At 43.9% G+C, this 18,432-nt stretch overlaps 1 protein-coding gene across 1 annotated transcript in view; it reads right to left on the reverse strand.

Annotated features, from left to right (window-relative positions):
- Positions 1 to 18,432, reverse strand: part of LOC119391460 (tudor domain-containing protein 7) — a 70,648-nt gene that overhangs the window by 30,879 nt on the left and 21,337 nt on the right. Inside the window, exons 5-9 of the mRNA XM_037659143.2 lie at positions 15,487 to 15,712; positions 11,809 to 11,931; positions 11,257 to 11,361; positions 4,201 to 4,305; positions 3,685 to 3,803 (exon numbers count right to left, since the gene is read on the reverse strand). Coding sequence (XP_037515071.2) covers positions 3,685 to 3,803; positions 4,201 to 4,305; positions 11,257 to 11,361; positions 11,809 to 11,931; positions 15,487 to 15,712 — 678 coding nt within the window. The remainder of the gene's footprint in view (positions 1 to 3,684; positions 3,804 to 4,200; positions 4,306 to 11,256; positions 11,362 to 11,808; positions 11,932 to 15,486; positions 15,713 to 18,432) is intronic.

Raw genomic sequence — 18,432 nt, forward strand, 5'->3', positions numbered from 1 at the left:
GATCTCGGAGGCTGTGCTTTATTTGTATTTGTATTGTGCAGCACAACGTAGATGGCAGCATATTGAGCATTTGGTCACTGAAATGCATACTGTGCCAAATATGGCACATGCCGAAAAGTAATAACGAGCATCGATTTTTAAGGTCACGAGAGATGCCGACATAATTTTTTATGCTTCTGCAGCGAAAAAAAGGTTGCGCGAAAAAATTACAATCGCTGTTGTTCGCATGCCGAACTCTCGCATGCACTGTGAAATCTGTCTGTTTTTCATACCGCTCCAGGGATGGCAACACTTTTTTTATGTTAAGTGCACATAACTATGGGAATTACTCTGGCAGTGTCACATTCTCAACTCGGTCTCTTGCATCCGCAATAATAAATATTAATCAGCATGTGCCAAATATGGGACACTATGCAATAGTGGGTTAAATCGTAAGAGCTGGCAAGTATGCACATGATTAATATTCTGCAAAAGGCCGTTGCAAAATTTGTAGTGCCTTGACCTAGCAATTTCTTGGGACTCTGTGGCAACACACGAAGACTTAATTTTTGTTTATTTGATGGCAATAGGTTCCATTTATTGAATGTTGCATCAGAATGCTACCACATCAGTTCAACATCATCTAAGTACTTTTTCCAAGTACAATTTCCAAGTACTCTTTCATTTCACCCAGTGGGTGGCGCAGCACAGCCCAACAATTTTGCACCATTAAATCCAACTCAACTAACAAACCAAGTACTTTTACAAATAAGGGCTATTGAGGCACGCGAAAAGTTCTCAAAACTTGACCAATCACAGTAACACTGGCCCTCTTAGATTCATTGTAGAGGGGTACCTAGTCAATACAGCTGAAATAATATTTTTTCTTTAGTGAAAAAAAAAGTGTGATACATAAAAATGGCAAGTTGGGCATGTTGGTGCATTATTACAAGATACGGTAGTGCATGAAACACACATACAGAACAAAAACGACAAGAACTTGTCGTTTTTGTTCAGTTTGTATGTTTCTTGCCCTGCAGTATCTTGCACTATATGTACTTTACTCACTCAAAGCATCAAATCTGCATCCTCCCAATGCATTACAATCGTACAGAACCAGTCTGTTGAAAATGCCAGTTGTGCCGTGAAAAGGCAACACAAGATGTTCTGGATAACTTCCTCTAAAGATTATAAAGTACAATTGGCCACACCGTATTGTGGCAAGCAGAACCCTAGATTATGAAGCAAGTGACACCGTAAAAGCAAAAAAAAAAAGGAAAGATTCTAAACAAAATGATAAAAAATTATTTGATTGCTCAACATGGTAAATGTTAAATGATGATGTTCACTATGAACGCTGTGAACAAGCAGCCTGCTCTGCAGCACCAACAACAGCAACCTGCACGACAAGCGGAAGCATTAAAGGGGCTCTGCAACACTTTTTCAGCATGGTCAGAAAACGCTGCCGATTGGTGGTCGAGGCTCCCGAGAACACACGAGCCAAACACTATAGCGCAGCACACGGCCTGGGATTTACATAAAATTCTCAAAATCAGCTAAAAATCGCTTCCTCTTCTCTCGACAAATGATGATATTTACTCAAAATCCCTGCGTAATTCACTCAAGTTCCATGCCATTGATTGATTTGAACATGGCGCGCTTGGTAGTTACTGCAGCCGCCACAAGAGGCCGCCACTTGCTTGCGCACGCGTCATCGCACTGAAAGTACACTGCGCTTTCGGAGAAAAAAAAAGTGCTCAAGGTCATGAGGTGCGCGACGTACGTTCTTCCCGGGAACTGTGCCATCCCTCCCTGCTTAGCTTCCAGCGCTTTCGTCGTGACAACAGAAAAGAAAAAGCAATTACAGCGCGTGACAAATCTTTGTAACTCCACTCGTACTGGACGGATTCTAAAAATTTTTACGCCAGTCGATTCGTGAGGCAATAAGCTCCTTTAGGGAGGCCATTCCATGGCTACTTGAAAAAGTGACGCAGGGCCCCTTTAACGAAATATTTATGTACTGTTGGTCAATTTTTCACCTACTGTCGCACACTCATATCACAAGTTGGTGTTGCTGCAGCAGGTGGGTTTGAATAATTTAACATATGAAACATCAGTCTGAACATTGAATGCCCTGCACTTGCATCCTTTTGAAATCAGTTTTGCGTGAACAAATGTCACAGAAAAGTCATCAAATTATTCATGTCAATATGACTCACACACTAGCTTTAAAAGCATGTCATATGATAAAATCATAGTAGGCAGCTACTTTGATTCAAGTTCACTACTCTTGATCTGAACTTTCAAAAAAGTAGTTGAAATCTGAATTTAGCTTAGTTGGGGTCTGCCATTCTGAACATCTGTGTGTGCACATGCATTTTCAGTGTTATATGTAAAATCTTCAGAGAATCACTTGAACGATGATACCGTATTTACATGAATGTAAGTTGAATCGAATGTAGATCGACCCCCCCAAAATTGCATATTAAAAAAAGAAAAATGCACGAGCGCATTTCATAACGAACTTTACCTTAAGTCATCGCTAAACTAACTACACGTACTCGCTTGTCATCCTCAAGCCAGCTGACTTCATGAACTTCGATGCCCAGGCCCTGCTGGCCTTGATTGGCATCCTCAGCATTCCTGTTTCCAAAGCAAAGACACTGACTTTTTGTGTGGCAATTCCACAGGTCACCAGCAGAGACCGATCGCATAGTTCGTTCACATGTGCCGCAAGCTGTGGAAAGCGTCCGGACTTCAGTCTGCGAAACCACCCGTGCTTGGTGTCACATGTGAAAATTTGTTCACATTGCAGACGCCACTGCCGCACCACCCGTTGAGAAACTACAATCTTGCATCCTGCCGCACAGTTTTTTCGGCATGGAAAGTGACAGTGGCAGCCGTCTTGAACGCTTCTGTGAAATGAAGCCACTAGCTTTTCTTTCTCACCATGCATGAGTGACAGAAGTATTTTGGCCTGGAGCACTCATGACGAAGCACGATGATCAAGCACAACAGTGGCGTGCGCTCCGGCAGTGCTGGTGAATCTAAGCACAGGTTATCAGCTTATTGGCCCACGCTTGCTTCCACAGGCAGATAAGAGAACTTTGTTCGGCAGCTCTGGCACGTGCCGGCACACCGACACATCAGCACCCGAAGCGTGTGCAGTGCACGGGGACAGTCGAAGGCGGGAAAACAGTGTTGCGAGGAGGGGAGGCAGGGCTCGAATGGCCAGGGGCGCATTTTAATTCTCACTTGCTTGTCTTGTCAAACAAGGCTGTCAAAAAATGAATGTGTCGAAAAGAGAAGCTCTTCCATCAACTAGCAGTGCCCTTGAACAAATCGCCGCTGAGCCACTGCTCACTGTCATCAGGAGTGCCACTGCCGATTGGAACAGCAGTTCTACCATCAACGATCGACACTTCAAATATGGCATGCACATGGCTTTTTAATGGAAGAGCCGCTCTCCCAATCAGCAGCAGCACTTCTGACGGCGAACAGCGGCTTGGTAAAAGTTGAAGAAAAAGAAAGTTTTTTTTTCCCTTCAAAGCATGAGCCCAGCAACTAAGCAACAAAATTGTTTTTGGTAGGCATGACTGCTCTTAGAAAACCATGAAGCATGTCTAAACTGTCACATATAGTCAGTCTGCCATTTCTGTCTTTTAGTGGTGAGCCCCTACTGACAAATTTCTCATTGAGCCTCACCTTGAAAACTCAGAAGACAATGTCAATGTAGCATTGATGGAGATCAGTTCATTGCTTGACCCGACGCGTTTAAATATGGACACCAAGGGCTCTGAGCCGTTCATTCCTGGCGTGACAACCTGAATGCAGGATACAAAACAAGAAAACATTAGTTTTTAATTTAGCAACACTAGAACCTTTTTTCAAATCACCATATTTCCATTGATATACATGTTAGCATGCCAATGGACAAGAAATTACAACAAAGAGCTTACACAAGCCCAAACTATGAGCCAAATAAGTTTCAAAATACAAGCAAAATGAGAGTTACCATCAACTCAAACTTTTCACTCATAGAACTTCTACTTGCAGTTCCAAAGACCAAGAAACAAAATCATTTTTTTTGTGAAACCAGATGTGACATCCATAATATAAACTGAGCTCAAACTTTTAAATAAGAATTAGAATTGGGGAAAGAAAGAAACTACGTAGATAAATGCTGGCCAAACAAAAATGTAGACTGAGAAATAGGCGCACCTTCAGCAGCACATCAAGGCCCAGAGGAACAATTTCTTTCAGAAAAGATATTGTCTTCGGTGTCCAAAAATCAGGTGTGACGTCTGCTAGGCGGCAGAGGATAGCCTGCATTGAAAAGCAACATGTAAGTGACAAGCATCAACCAACCACAACATTAACAAATGCACAAATTATACACAAGTATTTCCTGCTTTTGATCAGTACTTGCCCTAATGAAACTTGCCACAAGCTACTACACCAAATGGATGAAAAAAACACCTGTTCCGAACAGTCCTGTAAGCGTAAACATCGGCATTGTGGTCTCATAATGGCTTAGAGTGGCCAAACGAACAACGCAGGTAGGGTTTCCCAACTACAGTAGAATCTCGGTGACACGAATCTCAAGGGGGAGTGAAAATATTCGTATCGCCCGATGTTTCGTGTCATCAGAAAACTAGCAAAATCTGTTTTTCAGGCACGATATACACACAAAACATTTATTTCCATCGAAAGGACTCGCGTATGTCTTTCTGGGACACACATGAATGGACCAATAAGGGACGGCGCAGCTGGCTGCCGTGAAAGCGTGCATCAAAGCTTCACTTGAGGCCAACTAAAAACTAGATGCTAAATTCCGCTCCACCATAGTCATAAGCGAAGATCGACAGGAACGTCGAAACACTTCGTGCCTTTTTTACGTCTTTATTGCCTTTAATCTACCGCTGCATTAGCTGCCCACCTTCGGAACTCACAGTCGCCATCGAAGATTGCGTCGACAGCAACCACGGTTTCATGTGCGGCGGTTATGGTAAACGGTAGTTCCGTCTGCGTGCGCTAGACGTGTATGTACCTTCAAAACTACATCGTTTGTTGCTCTCTATCATCACATCAGCTGCGGTTTTGTCCGCAGTGTTTGTGGAAAGCAGCGACGCTTTGACTAGGTGAGCAATGGACCCGCGTGCACTTCCGGAATTCCGTCAGTTTCATTGTCGCCATACATGATCGTGTCAAGAGCGACCGCGATTTCGTCTACAGCAGTTATGGCAAACAATAATCACAGTTCTGAAAGTGCGTGCACTGGCTGCACGCGTACTTCTGAAGCTTGAGCACGCTGCTCTCAGCCGTGGCTTGACTGTTTCGTACCAAAGTTCGTATGACCCACCGCGACATGGAAAAGTGTTTGGAACATCATATTTTGGCCCACTGGACACAGTGGAATTCAGCTGGGGAATTTCGAGAATTCGTATCAGCCGGTTTCGTATCACCGAGATGAACTGTATGTTTACATCAACGCCTACTAAATTGGTTTACATAATGTTATACGTGATGGGTTCTCAAAAAGCCTAGATTGTATTGGGTTGGATTTTTGTCAATGTGGCCACATCACGCACAGAAATTTCAATTTCCAGGAGATTCTCCTACCAACTATACGTAAGTAAGAAATGGCCGAAATCTGGGAGTCTCCTGGAAAATCCAGGAGACTTGGCAAGTATGCACAATGTTGCCAATAATTGAGTGAAGCCAGGTAGGCGATACGAGGCCATCAATAAAATACACTTGTGAACAATCTGTATATCTCTCAAGCCTGTAATTTGCCATAAATAACAGAAACATGCAAAGGACCAGCGAATTATATTGAGATCTACTGAGCTCGAAAAATCGCCAAAGTTGGCCTTTAAGTGTATACAGTCGCCGACCGTTTATTCGGACTCGGCGGGAACCGCTGAAAAGTCCGAATAATCGGGAGTCCGAAAAAAAGGATTCACCAGAAAAAAGCACTTTTATTGGCTCAGCGGCCGGAACAAACTTGTTAGTGCGCGTCTGTACACATGTACGCTTACGCGCGACCAAGTCGGCCTGTATTTCAGCCAATGTTTGGCCATCCCTGATGGTCGGCAATAGCACTGCAACGGCCTACGCTAAATCCGCATTTGATGGCTGTGGTGTGAGGTGCGTCGTCACGGCAGTCACCGTCCACATGCGCTGGTTCGAGTATCTGACGGATGATCTCATCGCCCAACTCGGCGAAAACTCCCAAGCAACTTCCACCTGGTGAATAACCGCCGCTTTTTTCGCCATCGTCAGGGCGTTGTAGTTGCCGCGTTTCTTTAGTTCCGACGGCGCACATGGAACGGGCAGCGTCGGAGCAATTTCAGCAGATCAGGCCTCGCACGAGCAGGACACAAAGCTCGGGATGCAGATCAGGCCTAGCCACAGAAACATCTGAGAACGCAAACCCTCACACGCCAAAAGGAAACGACGTTGGTCTAGTTGATGTTGCAGCGCTTCTGTAATCTGTTGTCGTACTCTCTTTGTCCGAAATAGGATCCGCGTCGTACTCGTACGCGCTGTCATTCACCTCAAACGCCGCACAGAGCCGACTCCAAGCTTGGCTTGGCTTGGCCTGATGTTTGGCCGTGGTAGCCGTTCAATGGATGCGTGACTGGCTAAAGCCAAAAGACAACCGTTACGTGTAGCCAACAAACATAGCCTTCGAGATCGGTAACTTCCGCGTGGATTTTTGAGACTGGCATGATCTCCAGTTATAGCCAGTGCAACATTTCAGTGCTGGCAACCTAGTAAAAATATTGTAAACATTGCTGACAGCTTGTTATGGCGTTCAACGTCGCACTTCATCAGTATCTCTCAGCCAGCCGGAGTCCGAAAAATCGAACGGCGGGCTGTGGGGCGTCCGAATTTTCGGTCGTGAGTTTACATTACTTCAATCGGACGAGTAGCGGTGCCGTGAAGGTGTCCGAATAAACGAGCATGTCCGAATTTTCGGCGTCCGAATAAACGGTCGGCGACTGTAGTAGATAGACAACCTAATCAATCTTGCCATGTTGAGAAAAACAGGCAGGGAATGAACACTGCAAGGCTTTATGAGTATGCAGATTCTTTCTACTCACTGTCTACTATGTCCATTAATTAAGCACTCTTCTGAGAAATACTATCCTTGAAACTGACAGGGTTAAACAAGGCTGAGTGCATGAGAAACTTCTTAAAAGCATTAGCAGTACTCCACTTTTGTTATTGAATACACAATGTTGATAACGTATAGATAGTAGAATTTGACCCTGTAAGGTTTTGTGGTTTCTTAATAATCCACACAATGAACCAATAAATAGCAGAATGTTGCAGTCGCAAGAGGAACAAACAAACCCCATGCATCTTCACTAAGCAGGATCAGTCAAAGATCTTTACACAGGTCTATTCACAAAAAGATATGGCAACCCCTAGATTCGCCAACAATGTCAATCTCTGGAATTTGATAAATCGCCAATAGTCTGACATTTGTGAGCGGAGTAGTATGTACAGAAGAAAAGTTTTGATGAAGATGATGATGCCGTAGTTTTTATTGGCTCAAGGGCCACGCTTGGCCAAAAAGTGCCAGTGCAGTAAAACCTCGTTAATTCAAAGTCACTGGGACTGTGAAAAATCTTTGAATTAAGCGGATTTTTTAATTAACCAAACATACAGAAAGCAGGATGCAAGGAACTTTGAATTACCGAAAGTAATCAGAGGTGGTCGATTGCTGTGCCTGCTAGTTTGCGGTTCCAAGGGTTATGTTTTCCAGCAATACCCGGTCCCAATTTTGCCGCCAAACCTGGCAAATGGCAGGCCTCGCTGCTGCCAGTGCATGAAAAAAAAAAAAAGAAAAAAAAAGCTATCTCGTGGTCAACTGAAATGCACACCTGCAGAAAATAAGACATGCTTCACTGCAGCACAGTGGTGACACGCGGGCAGCATGTCACCTGCTCCTCGCAGCATCAGTGGTCATGATGCGACCATTCGCCCATTCTTTCTGGTAAAATAAAGAATTTAATAAGGACCAGTGTGAAGGAATTCGTGTAATACTGAAAGTGCTAGTTGGTACATATATATTGTAATAACTTTTTCTAGTGCAGGCTGACACACGGACAAAGATGGTGTCGTTCCATCTCTATGTCCGTGTGTCAGTCTGCGCTAGAAAAAGTTATTACGAAGGAATTCGTGATGTGTTCTGGCTGGAAAACATGATCATTGAAGTTTTCGAACTGAGTTTTTGAAGTAGGCGTTGCAGGCATTCCGCCAGGTGTTGCACTCCGCCAGCAACGCAAGCGCGCAAATTGCTGGAGCAACTGCCAATTGGAGGTTCGCATACATTGCACATTCAGTCAGACCGTCCTTTATTAATTTCTTTATTTTCCCAGAAATAATGAATAAATCATGATGTGTTGACGTTGCGAGAAGCACATGTCATGCTGCCTGCGTGTAACCGCTGTGTTGCAGTGAGGCACGTCTTCTTTTCCGCAGGCGCACACTTCAGCTGACCACGGGCCACTTTTTTTTTTTTTCTTGCGCTGGCAGCAGCGAGGCTGGGGCGATTCATCTGCCAATCATTAGTATTGCTACACTGCATTGCCTTGTGGCTCTTAAGGGCCATCGTTTCTGCGGATTTGAGGTGAAATCGGGATCGCGAATTGGCACATGGCACCCAAAGTTTTCGAATTAACCAGGCTGGTGCTGACCGCCGCTTCAAATTATCCACTCGAATTTATGTTGCAAAATACGGGACCTCAGAAATCCTTCAAATTATGCTAGATTTCGAAATAACTGAGTTCAAATTGATGAGGTTTTACTGTATATGTGTTTTCGGTTGGAGGAGACCAGTGGTGTAGTATGAAAAAGTAAGTTTGGCTCTATAGAGGCCTAACATCAGTCAACACAGGAGTGCATAAAAAACTTATACATACAGATGAAAGTATGGCAGTGACAAGTGGGTAAGACAATGATAAAACACAACCGCATTGCCCGAGTTTATGCTTATTTGTTTGCCCGAGTTTACGCTTATTTGTGATTGTTCTCAAATACTTTTTATTTGTCTGCATGCTTTTGCAGATTGTTGCTGTACATGAAAACAAAGTAGGAACGGCTGGCAGTGTGGTGGCACCTGGCGGAGCAGATCTCAACCCCTCCGCGTGCTTAGTCTCTGTTGCCAGACAGTGCACACCGGGCGCGCACACTGCGGTCACTAGCGACGTATGGGTGTTCTACAAGTTGAGGGGGCAAGGCAGTGGTGAGAAGGAGGGCATACATATAATCTCCTATAGCTGCCTTGGTATACGACGAGTCGCTTAATTTGTGGTGCGAATGATTTGATGATGCTGTAGCCTAAACGCTGACAAAATTTCAAAAGCCGTTTCAGGGTCCCTCTAAAGGCAACTTGCCTGATGAGGTGATGGAAGTGCTTGCTAGATAGAGCCAACACCGACCTCGTCATTCCCGGAGGAATGACGTTGCTGCAAATACTGAAATTTTCGAACATCGAATCGAACAACAAATACGTCATGACCATCATCACCACCATCATCAGCAGCAGCAGCAGCAGCCTATCTTATGGGCCCTGAAGGATGAAGGCTTCTCCCAGCGATCTCCAACTCACCCTCTCCTGCACGAGCCAATTCCATTTTATGCCTCCAAATTTCTTAATTTCTCGTCTGTCCAACTAACCGTATGCCATCCTTGGCCACGTGTGCATCATTTCGTGGTCAAGGATGGCGGAAATCTTAAATTCGTGCGAAAGTGAATTTAAATCCTGTAATGTTTTTTTTGAATATTTTGAAGCACTCGAATATTTGCCCATGCCTAGTAATATGTTAATATAATAATATCTGGGGTTTAACGTCCCAAAACCACGGTATGATTATGAGAGACGCCTTAGTGGAGGGCTGCGGAAATTTCGACCACCTGGGGTTCTTTAACGTGCGCCTAAATCTAAGTACACGGGCCTCAAACATTTTCGCCTCCATCGAAAATGCAGCCGCGGCGGCCGGGATTCGATCCCGCGACCTTTGGGTCAGCAGTCCCTAGTAATGTTAGTTGCTCGAATATTCGCCTCTTTAACCACATATTCAGCCATGGCCGAATATTCAGGAAAATTCAAATATGCATTTTTCGAATCACATATGCTTCGGATAAGGAAAATATTTTTTTGCATTTGAAATTTCGAATATTTGCACACCCTTATAAATAATCCCTTCAAGGATCTCGTACGACGGGAACACAAGCAGTGACTGGAGGCTAACAATGGTCAAGTGATGCAGTCACGTCACATGAAGCAAGCGTCAGTGAGCGAGGTCGCACAATAGATAAGCAATGCTTGAAAGGCTTTACCACCTGCAATAATGTCGGGAGCATTCCTGAAGAGCTGCCTCTCCAAGAGTCTGGACGGCACAGACGACGGGGTTTTTGCAGACAGTGACAAAGACACGCGCAGCGCCGATAAATAATCGGACAAGCATGTCATTCTTACATTTTCTGATGGTTGCAACAATAAATAAAGCACAGCGACACCCACCTTTTGGTTCCCGTTTCCAGTTGCATCATTTCGTATTATAATTTTAATATAGATATATATATTTTTCTTTTTTGTAGAGACCAACAGTACTCCCCTTGCATGATATTCGTGGTTGCATAATTTACGTGCAAATACGGTATACTCTTACTGTATAGTTTCTGTGTCCCATAGCTCTTACTGCAGAGCAAAGAAAGAGTCTATCCATTTCAAAACGTAAGGATCAAGGTTAAGGTGATGAATAATATGAAATACTTCATTGATTTCTTTTTTTCTTTCTGAGAAATCCACAAAAATTTGCACTAAATAGCAAAAGCTTTCTCTGAAGCACAGCTTAGGCTATGAGTGAAAGAAATCAGTTGCGTCTTGCATGAAAATTATTTTCAAAAACAGTGCTGTGTAAATGAAAAAAGTAATAAATTCAACTCAAGGAAGTTCACTACGTAAGTGAATGCTACATGTTCAAACAAGCAATGGTGGGCAAAATGGGTAGGCAGTTAGCAGGGCACACTTTGTTGCCAAACTTTTTTTTAAAGATACCACCTTCCCGGCCTTCCATTCATTAAGAAAAGTATGCGTGTCGATAGAGCGTTGAAATATCTTGCACGTTAGGATGGTAACTACAATTCTGCCCTAATTGGTGGACTACTCTTTCCATCAACTATACCAGCATTATTTTTCATGTTGTACTATGTAACTACAGTGCTAGTATAGATAGGAGATGCATGCACAGCACACACCTGGTGTGGGAAGCTCATGATGGTCTCCCCAAAGACCACCAGCTCAAAAAGGTATGCAGCATACACCAATGTCTCCTCACCAGTATCAACAAGTCTCACGAGCACCTGTCGGCAGGAAGTTTCCAACAAAGAAAGAGAAAGAAAATCACAGGTCAGCCCAGCGCTACTGTTCTTGGCAAGCTTTGAAAAAGGAGTTTACAAGCCCACTTGAGCTGCTGCGTGCACTTCAATTGAATTGAGTCTTTATTTTCATGTTTGGGCCTACATGAAGGATGGTGGGAGTAAAAGCTGCACTATGTGCAGCTTTTACTTGCTCACCAACATTTACAAAGAGCACTTTTCAGAGCAAAAAAAAAAAAAAAAAAGAAAAACACAAAACTAGCTTCAATACTAGTGTCACACAAGGCTTTCAATGTTCATTATATCCAAATAAATGTCAAACTGAATGCGCAGTGAGCAGTACTATACAGCCAGTCCCAACACTAAACAATGAAAATACTGCTGGACTTGATTAGCTTGATGTGAATTGCCATCATTGTTTGTGACACCTACTTTGTCATCCACCGTTCGCACGCCAGAGACGAGAAGGGCCCGATAGAATGTGGCCGAGGCTCCCTTCCTGCAGGCATACAGCTTTGATTTCCGAAGCATTTCTGCAGGCAGGTGCTTATCGTTCTGCGAGTCAACAGAAATGGGAGAAAAAAAAAACAAAAAAAGAAACAAGGCAACATTGTTAGCCAACAGATTTCAGATAAACTGACTTTAGTGAATTGTAAAATCTTACTTCAATTATAAACCAAAAGACACCAGACAAGTATTTGATAATGGCATGCTTCAGTGCTAGTGGACAACAATGACCTGCGCCGCTCTAAAAGGAAACTGTCAAATTTCTGTTTTACAACCAAGTGAAAATACTACCAGATTCACTATGTGTAGAATCTTTACTGATTGAAATGCAATAATTTAGGGCTAAGTAATGCCCATATATTTATTCCCACCGCTCCTTGTGTCACGTTGATATAATTTCAACTTGAACATTTACACCAGAGCCAACCTTATTTTTAGCGGCCACTTTCATAGCAACATGACACGGTGATCTTGACCACATATGCATACCATATGTTAAACAAAGTTTTCGTGTCGCGCTTCAATCCGTGAGGACTGTACAGTAACCGAGATGTCTAAATTTAATGCAACACACAAAACAGGGGCATGTACCAGGCAAGGATTTTTTCAAATGTTCTGCAATTAAATTTAATACTTTCAGTACTTAAAGGACCCCTGACAGCGAAATTTTCGTTGGTGACTTTTTTGCTGTAATTTGTAGCTTTGTGTCTGGTAATCTCTAAATTAAATCGTAAATGCTCTAGCGTATCGTACAACTAATTCTAGCGTAGTTAATTGTGACCATTTTAGCATCACTTCAAAACACCCGCCTAAAAACCACAAGAAACATGGGGCGCGGTTTTCAAATCGGGGCCCTGCGCGCGGTAGAGATTGAAAGTATGTGGGTGCCTCGGTATGGGTTAAACCTGTTAAGCGCGTGTCCCCTCACGAAAATACCTCGAGAGCAGCCCGACAACAGAGCCAGAGGGGTGCGGAACAATAGGCCTCGCCCGGTGCCAGTCGTTGCAAACCTTCTGTGACCCTTCTGTGACGTCCACAATACTTGCTTTACACTTGGAACTTCACACGGGGCCTCTATCTACGTCATACCAGGATGTCGCAAGATGCAGCCAACTCAAGTGAGCACTCACGCTTACTTTAAAACCAAATTAAGATATCTTAAAGGCAACGTTCGTCACTAATAATCGGTCAGATGTGCCCCCGTATACAGGAAAGTCAAACAACACAAAGATCTCGAGGTTTCAATTTTGGTGTCAGGGGTCCTTTAAAGGGGCCCGCAACACTTTTTCAGCATGGTCAGAAAACGCTGCCGATCGGTAGTCGAGGCTCCCGAGAACATGCAAGCCAAACATTATAGCATAGCATGCAGCCTGGAATTTACAATTATTTCTCGAAGTCAGCTAGAAATCATTCCCTCTTCTTTCTACAAATGATGCCATATACACAAATGACCGCGCCATATACACAAATTCACGGCCATTGGCTGATTTGAGCATCGTGAGCTGCATAGTTACAGCGGCCACCGCAAGAAGCCGCCACGTGCCCGCGCTCGTAAGCTGCGCGTTAGAAAAAAAAGAAGTACTTAAAGGGACACTAAAGGCAAATAACAATTTATGTCAGAGTGAAAGCCCAATGTATGACGACTTCTAAAACGGCAATATTATCAACAGCAGTGCCCTACTTACCGAGAAATTAAGCTAAATGTATCACATGATGAGCGCTACGAGTGGGACATTTTCGAAGTGATCCCGATGACGTATGGAAGTCGGCCTACAATAAATCACTAGTAATCAAACTAGCAGCAGTAAAAAAAACATTCCGAGCATCAAAAGACGTAATAAAATGCTGTTTGTTCGTTTCCGCTTGATTCATGGAAAACAAAACCTCCGTGGCGTTGCCATGGGGAACGGCGCGCGTGGTTCAAAGGTTCCGTTTTCGCCGAACTGCGCCTCGCCTGTCTCAGTGGTAGTTTCGGAAACCGGTGTGTCTTTTCACTGGGTGCCGCGGAATGAACTCTTACGCTCAAAGTGGCTTAGTGTCATGCCATTGCGCCAGTGTGCTAAACAGTCAAAACCTCTGCGTGTGTGCTCGCTGCACATTCGTACTGAGGATTACAAGACCAACCGCAACTTGGTGAAGGCTTTGAATGTGCCCATCCGAGCAAGTCCTTGCCGCAGCGCCATTGTTGCTACTGTGGGTCCCGCTATTTCCGCTCGGCTGCTACTAGTGTCGGCGGCCGCGCAGTAAAAGCGGGCAACGTTGTGCACGGCAGCAGTGACGTAGGAAAGTCGTATTTTCAGGCGGGTGATTTGAAGCGCGCTAACGCGATGCGGACCACTAAAAACGCGATTTTATTTCAAAATAAGCACTTCCTTGGCACAAAAACAGCACTACGAGGTTTCTGGACCGCTATTTCAACATTCAACGTCGACTTAATATTTGCCTTTAGTGTCCCTTTAAGGTCATGACGCACGTGACGTAACTTCTTTCCCTTGTGCCATCCCTCTCTGCTTAGCTTCCAATGCGCTCTTCGGAACGAGAGAAGAAGGAAGGCAATTGCAGCGTGCAACAATCATCTGTAAATCCACTCATACTTGACGGATTCTAACCCCCGTATTCTAGAACGTCCCTTCACTCAACGCTTCACCTTGACTTGTGAAAGTTGATGGGAGCGCCGTCTGTAGACAGAATAAGTAATCACATATTAGCAATAATTTGCAGCGATTCTTGAGAAGCGCAACATCATTTTCAGTCGAGCAGTGGTGCTATGCTCAACTCAGTCAAGTGAAGGACGAAATTCGAGCCAAGGCTTGTTCGTGAATACGGGGGTAAAAGCTTTTGCAGTGGTCGATTTGTGAGGCAATAAACTCCTTCAATGAAGTCATTCTATGGTTACTTGGAAAAGTGTTGCAGGGCCCCTTTAAAGTTTTCCTTAATAAAAGCATCAACACATTACTAGTGGTAATTTATTTTTGGCAATATTGGGCCTGGTGAACACCGTCGAGTCCACCCAAAATGAACTTCACTCAGCCCAACACAGCTCGTATGATAAAAACGATAATATGACAAATCGATAAACTTCATTAACTGTCAGACCCTTCTATGCTTGCCAGCTCCAATCTGTGTTCCATCAGCCCACAAGTGCTGATGGAACAGAGCCTCATCCTTGATCTAAATGCGCACACTAAACAACGACAAAGCAAGGAAAAAAAGGACCAGCACAGACTGTAGGATCACTGCTTCTAGGAATCACCTCACCAAACATACAAAAAATGCTTGCCAATAAGGTTCTCACAAAAAGTGCTTCGATGCACAGCATTGGATCTAAGAAAACGAAAGAAGGGCAAAGCTGAAATACTCAACTGTTGATGTTTTAATGGCACACAGCTATACATAGCGCAAATAAAATTGAATAGGAAACTTCCAAAACTTCAAGATTTCATACCAAGCCAGAAACAAACCCCATAACCTGCTCAAAGGGTTAGCCATCATTGGGTGACAAGAGAGCCCAACCAATATGGCAACAAAGTAAACTTCGCCCAACTGCAACACCCACAGCAAGATCGGTGCACTGCCGATCAGTTATTTTCATGCAGTGCTAACCCTTATGCAGTTGCCAATAGTTTCCATGCGACGAGTCACGTATTTCATTCTGGGCCCCTGCAGCTGGACATAGAGGTTCCCTTCCTGGTCGATGTAACTGAGCCGCACAGATGTCATTTGCTCAAGTTCTGGCAGTCTCATGGCCGGAAGACTTTTCACCAACAGGGCATTGAGACTGACATCCCCAGTAGCTTTATCGTAGAACATGACAGTGACATCAGGCATCCTGTTGGCAAGCAAAATACCAAATCACGCATGCACATACATAGCTCACTTTTGAGAGACTTATCACGTACACATGCACATGCAAACACCAATGCCAATCACAAAAGTATTCACTTAGGCACCAAAGGGCATGCTCATGAAAGCAAAGGTACAAAAAAACTTCACTTTATTGGCAGCTTTATGCAAAAGTGAGGGATGCTTTCCCAAAAGCTCCACATGGTTCACTACTCTTTCAGGCTCTCAGTACCGTTGGAAACCAAAAAGAAAGAAGGATAGCATGAGCGAGCAGACATCGATATGGTCCTTTTTCTGTGCTGAATGAACTGCACCACCTGAGTCGGAAAACAAATCAAGGTAAAGTCGCTCAAGCTATATGTGAAAATAATTCTACAGTAACTCCACTGGAGTGTGCGTCATCTTCTCCATTGTCTTTGAAGCTTCTATCCGTTTTGTCGCTGCTGTTGCTTTGCTTGTTAAGTGTCTTTTTTCTACTCGATGCTATGCATGAGCATCCAAAGCAAAAAAAAATGTTACAGGGTGTATGTACAAGCCATTTGCTATTAAATGAACAAAAATTCATGTGCTGCCTGTGCAAAGCTACTGCACGCGCCTTTACCAAAAACAAGCATGCACATTTGTGCACATGGCGCCTCAAAGTGCGCATTGTAACCAAGCGGTACTTTGTTGATTTTTACCAGTATGCAGTGGGTTGTTGCGTTCTAATATGTTGATAGTGTGCTTTATAGGCCCTGATGAGCATTGCAGTCGTTGTCTGAGAAGCTCTACAGCCCAGACAGTGCTGACCAGAATAGCTGATAGCAATGTCACTGATGGAGATTTTTCTGATGAGGTTCACGACACGCTCGAGTTTCTAATGAGTAATACTTCTGCAACCCTTGCGAGTGTTTAGCTGCTGCGGATGACTGTTTTTTAATCCCCCATAGCCTGCATCGAATGGAAATGGAACAGCTGAGGATTGCCCCGCTAGCAAGGATGAAGAGAAAGCCCAACCTTAACCAGCAAGCAAGACTGAAGTAAAGTGGGCTACAAAGGACTTCACACCTGTGGACACTGAATGACACGTTGCTCCTCTTACAAGATCATTTTCTTAATTAGAACTGCTTCGGTACTTTCCAAATAAAATCTTTGTTTACCTGGCACATTACACCAACGTGTACATGTTGCAAGCAGAAGGCCTTGAGCTAACACAATCATTACTGCTGTACACAATAAGCTGTCATATCAAAGTCAGTGGAAGATCATATAGTAGCGCGAAAACATTTTTTTTCTCGCCTCATTCAAGCTGCACCAAAAGGGCAACGGCTTCGCCGGTGCATGCATAGCCCTCGGTGATGCCTCAGTGGCGAGCGGCACGGCATGGAGGAGGAGTCGGCCGCGCCCACCTCTGAAATTACACTGTCATCTCCGTGCGATTGGGACAGCCGGAGAGAAGCATGCCGGCGCACAATCTTAGAGGCCATGCTCCATGCGCCGCAGTTTGCAAGAAAAAAAGCAATCGGGCAGATCCCGTGCACTGTGAGAATCGATGTAATGCGAAGCAGCCAGCAAAGAGCTCCATACATCGCCTTATTTATCCTTGAGCCAAATGAAATCATTCATGCCATGGCATCTAGTTCACCATATATCACATGTTTGCCATGCATGCATGCACAGTCTGGTATATACTATGCTAATTAAACGTATATTCTGGTATATACAATGTATGACCTGTCATTTATGTTCATCACGCACTCATGTCATGCCATTCCAATTTTGGTATATATCTAGCTAATAAAATGGCTGGAAGCGCACCATGACAGTGTCATGAAAACATACCGTACATGACATGCATAACATGATTTGCATGTTAGGATTTGTCATTTATGTTCATCATACAGTCACATCGCGCAATACCAATTTTGGTGTATATCAAACGAGCGAAATGGCCATGAGTGCGCCATGAGTATGGCATGTCGATCATGCCATACATGACATGCATATCATGGTTTTCATGTTACCACCTGCCACTTATGTTCGTCATACAGTCGCATCGCACAATATCAATTTTGGTGCATATCAAGCTAGCGAAACGGCCGCGAATGCACCATGAGCGTGTCATGTAAATCATAACGTACATGACATCATGCCACGGTTTTCATGTTACCACCTGTTATTCATGTTCGTCATACAGTCGCGTCGCACAATACCAATTTTGATATATATCAAGCTAGGAAAAAAGCCGCAAATGTATCATGAGTGTGGCTTGTAAATCATGTCGTACATGACCTGCATGTCATGATTGCCATGTTACCACCTCTCATTTACGTTCGTCGTGCAGTCGCGTCGCGCAATACCAATTTTGGTGTATATCAAGCAAACAAAACGGCCATGAGAGCGCCATGAGCATGGCGTGTAAAATCATGTCGTGCATGACATGCAATGTCATGATTTTCATTTACATGTCAGTTATATTCGTCATACAGAAATGTCTAGTCACACCAGTTTTCATATATATCCATTCATTTAAACAGCCGTGAGTACCCCGAGACCATGTCATGTAAATCATGCTGCACATGACATGCGTATCATGATTTGCACGTTAAGACATGTAATTATGTTCGTCATGAACTCTTGTCACGCCATACCAATTTTGGTACATATGAAATTAACAGAACGGCCGCTAGATCCCCAAGGCCGTGGAATGTAAATCATGCTGTTCGT

This window comes from Rhipicephalus sanguineus, chromosome 1 (assembly GCF_013339695.2).
Source record: "Rhipicephalus sanguineus isolate Rsan-2018 chromosome 1, BIME_Rsan_1.4, whole genome shotgun sequence".
Classification (NCBI taxonomy): domain Eukaryota; kingdom Metazoa; phylum Arthropoda; class Arachnida; order Ixodida; family Ixodidae; genus Rhipicephalus; species Rhipicephalus sanguineus.